A 6,891-nucleotide genomic window follows, 5' to 3' on the forward strand; every position below is an offset into this window, starting at 1 on the left:
TCTCTTTGATATTAAAAGGGATTTGAATTTTAAATCATAGCATCATTTCTGTTTTTTCACTGTGTATTTGTACTTACACTTTATTTTTTAACAGCTTTATTGAGATATGATTCTCATGCCATACAATTCACCTATTTAAAGTGCACAGAGATTTTAGAGGACCTTTGTCATATCCACTAACAGTTGCTGTCCCACACCCTCACTCCCCAGCCCCAGGCACCCACTGATCTGCCTTCTGTTTCTATAGATTTGTCTGTTGCAGACATTTCACGTAAATGGTGTCATATACCATATGGCCTTCTGTGATTGGCTTCTTTCGCTTAGCACAATATTAAATGATTAGTAGTTCCTTCCTGTTTTATGGCCAAATAATATTCTGGTGTATGGATGTACCACCTTTTATTTATCCATTCATAGACATTTGGGTTGTTCTCCTTTCGGGCTATTGCGACTAATGCTATGAACATTCATGTATAAGTGTTGTATGGACATATGTATTCATTTCTCTTGGGTACATACCTAGGAGTGGAATTGCTGGGTCACATGATAACTCTCCGCTCCACATGTTGAGATGCTGCCAAACTGTTTTTCCAGGGAGAAACAAGGAAAGATCCACACCTGATGAATGTCGAAGGGGCAGGAATGATGCCCAAGGTTTGCTGCTCTTAGCCCTCCAGGGATTACTAAATGGATTGGATCCGAACAGGAGGTCACGTTCTGCATGTGGAATGGAGCCAGTGCCCAGACCCACACCCTGGCTTCCCACCCACACCACCGAATTCTGCCCAGCTCTGCTGTTCCTCAGAGCTTTCTTCTTCCCGGGGCTAGTTGTCAGGTAAGACTGAAGTTGTGGCAACTGAGGTTACCTCCCAGTGTGAAGCGCTCCGTGTTCAGCTCTCCTGCACTAAGCCATCTTGCCTCTCACCCGAGCTCCCAGCTTGCTGCAGACACAGGACTTGGCGTCCCGGGGAGGGCTCCCTTGGCTGCCATGGGTCTTCCTAAGATGGAGCCAATGTGTCTTTTTTTTTTTTTTTTTTTTTTTAGGATTTATTTATTTATTTGAGAGGGAGAAAGAAAATCTCAAGCCGACTCCCTGCTGAGTGGAGAGCCCACCACGGGACTCCATCCCATGTCCCCCAGATCATGACCTGAGCTGAAATCGGGAGTCAGATGCTGAACTGACTGAGCCGGCCGGGCGCCCGCAGGTGGAACGATGTGCGTTAAGACCTCGGCAGCGCTGTGACTGCTGGGAGCGCCCAGGAGGAGCAAGCCGAGCATTGCAGCTGTACAAAACCTTTGAGAACTACGGCTATACACAGGGAGAAAACCATCTGTTTCCTTTCTTTCTTTTTTTAGATTTTGATTTATTTGAAAGAGAGAGCGCCCACGCAATGGGGGGAAGGGCAGAGGGAGAGGGAGAGACAGAATCCCAAGCAGACTTCCCACTGAGCGCAGAGCCTGACATGGGACTCGATGCCACGACCGAGATCATGACCTGAGCCGAAGGTAGACGCTTAACCGACTGAGCTCCCGGGCACCCTGACCCTTTGTGTCTATTAAGTAGAAAAGGTAAGACTGAGGTTGTGGCCGGTGCGGTTGGTTACCACCCAACAGCAACGCTCACTGCTGGAAGCTCAGATCTTGGGTCACTGAGGTGCCCAGCGGGGCTGAGTTGTGGCCATTGCTTTCCTCTTTGCCCACAATTGGTTTAGGATAGGCAAACAGCCCGGGTCTGGCCAAAGAGATGTCAAAGAAGATTTGCTGGGGGGTATTCTGCAAAAGGGTTTCCTCTCTGATGAACAGGAAGCTTGCAAGGAAAGCTCTGCCACTTCTTTCCCGAGTTGGAAGTCATTGCGTGATGACACAGTTCTGGAACTCCTGAGCGATGACATCATCACGTGACCCTGGGCTGGGAGGGGGTGGTGAGGAAGGGGGAAAGAGGATGTAGGGATACCAATTCAGACCTTCATTGTTGAGTTACTGAACCAATCATCTACTTCAGATGTCTTGTTACATGAGAAAAAAAAATAGTCTCAAAGAAGTCAGCATAATGGGCATCTGGTGGCTTGCAGCTGAAAGCTCCCGACAGAGAAGCAAGCTTGAAACCCTGCCGCAGCGAAAACCAGGACACGGGGTGCCTGGGTGGCTCAGTTGGTTAAGCGACTGCCTTCGGCTCAGGTCATGATCCTGGAGTCCCTGGATCGAGTCCCGCATCGGGCTCCCTGCTCGGCAGGGAGTCTGCTTCTCCCTCTGACCCTCCCCCCTCTCATGTACTCGCTCTCTCTCATTCTCTCTCTCAAATAAAAATAAATAAAATCTTTAAAAAAAAAAAAAAAGAGAAAACCAGGACAGGTCACTGAGACTTTCACCCTGTCCAGGCGGGGCACCTGTCTAACCCGACCCGGACATAGGTGCACCTGAGCTCTCTAAGCCAGGAAATTCACGAGCCTCCTGCCTCTTCCTCCAGCACTTCCCCCTCCTCATCACTCCAGGACAACCTCACTGCCTCGCAGTGGGAGGGCCTTGGGGACGGGACCTCCCAGCAAAGAGGGCCGGCCCCGTCACTGCAAGTCCCTGCCTTTGGTGTGGGATGGTGGTCAAGAGAGGGAGCTCTGGAGTCCTGCTGTATATCCTAGGCTAGGTACTTACCCTCCATGCCTCCTGCGGGTAACAGTGCCTCGCTCACAAGGTGATTGTGGATGAAATGTCAAGTGCCTCTGACATGGTGTCATGGGTCCCCAAGACCACCTCAAGTTCAATGATTGACTAGAACTCTTCGCAGAGTAAAAAGAGCTGTTATACACGTGATTACAGTTTATTACAACTGCTGGATTCAGGGTCCCCTCCAACAGTTAAGAGAAGGGTTAAGATGAACAAATTCTCTGGGCCGGTACTAGCCACGAAAGATAGATGCTAGCGGGAAGCTGGTTTCAGTCCCAGGGAAGAAACAAAAACCAGCGTGGGTGGGGTTCGTGTGCCCTGCAGTAAAGGGTGGCTCAGCAGCTGTGGGATGTTCCAATCTTGCACGTTCAAAGAAAGGTCTGGCCCCCCTGACGGGCTCCTGGGAGATAACCTCTAAGCCCTTGCAATCTGCTGTCTGATAAGACTGTCTTTGTTTACTTGGGGCCTTGGGCCACACGGGATAGTTAATGCTAACATGTGATTCACTCTGTGTCAGCTTGACCTGGGGAGGGGCTAGAGATTGAGTGAGCAAGGTCAGCCACGGGGTGGTCCAGGCCAGGTGATGAACCACCAGTAAACACCCTGGACACCAAGACTCGGGTGAGCCCCCATGGCTGACAGTACGCCATACGCGTTGTCACACCTTGCTGCTGGGAAAATTAAGCATGGTCCCCACAGCTCTGTTGGGAGGGGACAACTGGAAGCTTATACCTGGTCTCTCCTGGACTCCACCCTGTGCTTCTTTTACCTTTCTTTGCAGAACTCCCATGAACACCATCGATCCTGAGCGGCCGTATTAACACACTGAACCTGCAGTTGATGCAAAGCTTTTTCCACATGAATTCGCATTAGAGCCAATTTTCTTGTACAAAGCAGCTGATTTTTTTTTTTTTTAAGTGAGCGCTACACCCAGTGTGGGGCTTGAACTCACGACCCTGAGATCAAGAGTCCCATGCTCGAAAAATGAGGTGGGGGGATTGGAGGGAGAGATGAACCATGAGAGACTATGGACTCTGAGAAACAAACAGGGTTTTAGAGGGGAGGGGGGAGGGGGGATGGGTTAGCCCGGTGATGGGTATTAAGGAGGGCACGTACTGCATGGAGCACTGGTGTTATACGAAAACAATGGATCGTGGAACACCACGTCAAAAACTAATGATGTATTGTATGGTGACTAACATAACATAATAAAATTAAAAAAAAAAAAAAAAAAGTAAATATAGCAAAAAAAAAAAAGAGTCCCATGCTCTACTGAACGAGCCAGCCAGGGGCCCCAGCATTTGATTTTTTAAACCTCTTCTTCTATTTGGCCCATCAAGTTCTTTTCAGATACATTTGTACACACACACACACACACACAAGCATCCCCCACAAGGCCTAAAGGTATAGGAATCTCCCCCACAAAACAGTCCTTTCTCCCAGAGCTCACCTCAGCAATATCAGGATGCTCATCTCATCTACTCAAGGAGTGCTTAGCAGATATTCATAAAGTTCCCAAAATACTCTATATTGGTTAAAACAAGCAAGGCCTCTAAAGTTAGACATTCCTAGGCTCAAATCTCAGCCCTACCACTTACCAGCTGTGTGACCTTGGGCGACTTTGCCTCTCTGAGCTATGGTTTCCTCGGAGTCTGACAGTGAAGGTTATGGCCGTACCCGCCTTCGAGGGGCTGAGCCTGGGGCCTGGAAAACAGCACATTCTTGACAACTGTAAGCGAGCCGCAGGAGTGGTGCTCGCTCTTGTCTCTATTACTAGTCCTTCAGCTACACCTTCCAAGGTAGAAACAGTCTGAAGTTAAAATAGGGGTGCGACCCTCCAGGGTGGACGGTGATGGATGGATATAGCAATCAGCGGTGGGTCACGGGGTCCTTTTGTGAAGGTCAGCGTGGGGGTTCCAGTTGCTCGAATCTCGTTGGGAGAGATTCTATGAAACAGGAGGGCAGACGGGGCTGAAGGAGAATGTCAGAGGATCTGGCAGGGGCTATGAGACCCAGACTGGGAGGACAGAGGCCCGGCTCGGCTCAGGTGCTGACTCTGGCCTCCAGGCACCTCGCTTCTGCTGTTTAGGGGAGAATCCCTGTTGCACGGCAGCATTTGGGGGGGCGGGGGGAACCAGAGAGAGGATATGCGACTCGATGAAACAGAGTCTCATAGAAAATAAAAAGCACAGTGACAGTGAAGGAAGCCCCGAGTCACCTCTGTGACCGTCTCAACCCGCCAGAAGAGCAGGTCCATGAAGAGCCTGATGTGGTTCCACAGGGGCAGCAGGATGATGAGCACAGAGGACCGGACTTGAGCTGCAGTCAGCTGCCCCCTGTGCACAATGGGGAAGCAACGCTTGCTCCCAGAGGTGCCTGGAGCGGCAGGTGGGATGGTGTGTATACACAGCCCGATAAACGTCTGGGCACCGTAACCGTTCCTGCTCCGTGGGTCAGACGTGAAAACCAGCCGCACTGCTCTACAACCCACCTCACAGGGGCCATGGCTCAGTGCGTCTGCGCACTAAGCTCTTAGGACCCCCACCCATCCGAGCCCTAATGAGCTCAGTCTCTGATCTCTTTGGCCAGACTGCGGACTAAGTGCAGAGGAAGTTCAGGTGCTCTGAAGTCAACAAAGACAAGTGAGATATGACGACGGTCTAACAAGGAAAGCAGGCAGAAAAGCTCACTGGGCCGGGGACTTGAACTACAAAGGTGCAGTACTCAGAGGCCGCTCGGGGCTCGGGCGAACGATCGACCCCTCTCAGCGGACCATGCATCGAGTCACGACCAGGAGAGGCTCGAGTCATCAAAAGAAAGGTAAATCTGTTCAACACATCAATTTAAGAAGATTTAAAAAAACACCATGTTATACATTTGAGCAATATCACCATTACAAACAGGAAAACAATTAACGGTGAAAGTTACAGGTGTCTGAAAGACGGAGGATTGGGGCACCTCCTTCCGTGGTGATGCTGGGCAAACGGAGCTTCACCCAAAGAACATACTGGGGCCTTTTCGCCTCTCAGCAAGGTGTTATTGAGGTAGAAGGAAAGCAGTGGACATGGGGAAGGGGGAGCAAATGGACAGGGACTTAGGGTTGGTCCTTCCATTTAAAAAAAACCGTCTTCTACTCGCTGCTCGGCCGGAAGCTGGGCTTGCGCTGGAGGAGGCCTCAGTTTGCCTGGATCTTCCTGGGGGCGCCGAGCGCATCCCGGCCCGAGCCCAGCAGCATGCGCTCCAGCCGCTTGCAGTGCTCCCGGAGCTGCTTCTCGCGGGGCAGCAGGAAGGTGAGGACCTTATTGCGCACGATGCCCCGGTCCTCCTCCTCCCTCAGCCGCTGCTTCACGCGGGCCGCCTGCTCCCCTTGCTGCACCAGCTCCCCGTTCATCTCGCAGAAGGCGTCCTCCAGGTAGTGGATGGCCTTCAGCGCCTCCTCCTTAAAGTCCTCCAGCTCCCGTTGTACCCCGGCCACCTTCCGCTGCAGGCTGTCCAGGTCCGCCGGCGGCAGGAGGCAGGAAGGCCAGGACTGAGGGAGGGAAAAGTCTCCAGACTGGAGGCCGCTCTCCACCATCTTCTTCCCTTGTAAGGTGTTCACCTTCATGAGGATGGACCCAGCGTGGTAAAGCGGTTCCATCGTTTCTCTTCCCCGTTTCGACAAAGAGAGGGAGCTAAGAGACCCGTCTGGTCCGTGAATTTTTTTATTTATTTATTTTTTTTGCGGGGGGGGGGGGGCTAGAGACACAATCCTTTGGAGTGGAGAAACCCCACACATTGTGACATCGGGGCCCCTTCAGCCAACCAGGAGGAAAGCCACAATCCATTCATTTGCATATTGTAGCCTCCCAGGTTGGTTATCCAGGGCTCTGTCTGCTCATCTACCCAAATTGTCTTCCTGTTATATGGATTTTCATCGACTCATCCCCCGCCCAGAACCAGAGCACAGTCTCTCCTTTTACAGGAGGGACAAACCGAGGCCCAGAGCGGGGCAGTAAACAGGCCAGCGCACGGCAGGCCGGGCCAGTGAGCCAGGAGTGGGTGCTCTCCCGTACCCGGTCTCTGGGCCTCGGCTCCTCACAGGGAAACTGGCTCCTTGGCCACCTCGGACGTCCTAAGATCTGCACAGCCTTTCCTTGAAACCTCTCCTGAAGCACTAACTGCCTTCACCCTGTTTTCCTGACCTAGGACCTTGTCCTTCCAGATCCCCGTGGCACAAGAAATTCCATGGGG

At 51.7% G+C, this 6,891-nt stretch overlaps 1 protein-coding gene across 1 annotated transcript; it reads right to left on the bottom strand.

The window, feature by feature from the left end:
- Positions 1–5,836: 5,836 nt before the first annotated feature.
- On the bottom strand, positions 5,837–6,298 carry CCDC182 (coiled-coil domain containing 182). The gene has a single exon (XM_032428901.1). It carries the CDS (start codon positions 6,296–6,298, stop codon positions 5,837–5,839), a length of 462 nt encoding a protein of 153 aa, XP_032284792.1.
- Between the last annotated feature and the right edge of the window lie 593 nt (positions 6,299–6,891).

The sequence above is a fragment of the Phoca vitulina genome, unplaced genomic scaffold, assembly GCF_004348235.1.
Source record: "Phoca vitulina isolate PV1807 unplaced genomic scaffold, GSC_HSeal_1.0 scaffold40, whole genome shotgun sequence".
NCBI classification, from domain to species: domain Eukaryota; kingdom Metazoa; phylum Chordata; class Mammalia; order Carnivora; family Phocidae; genus Phoca; species Phoca vitulina.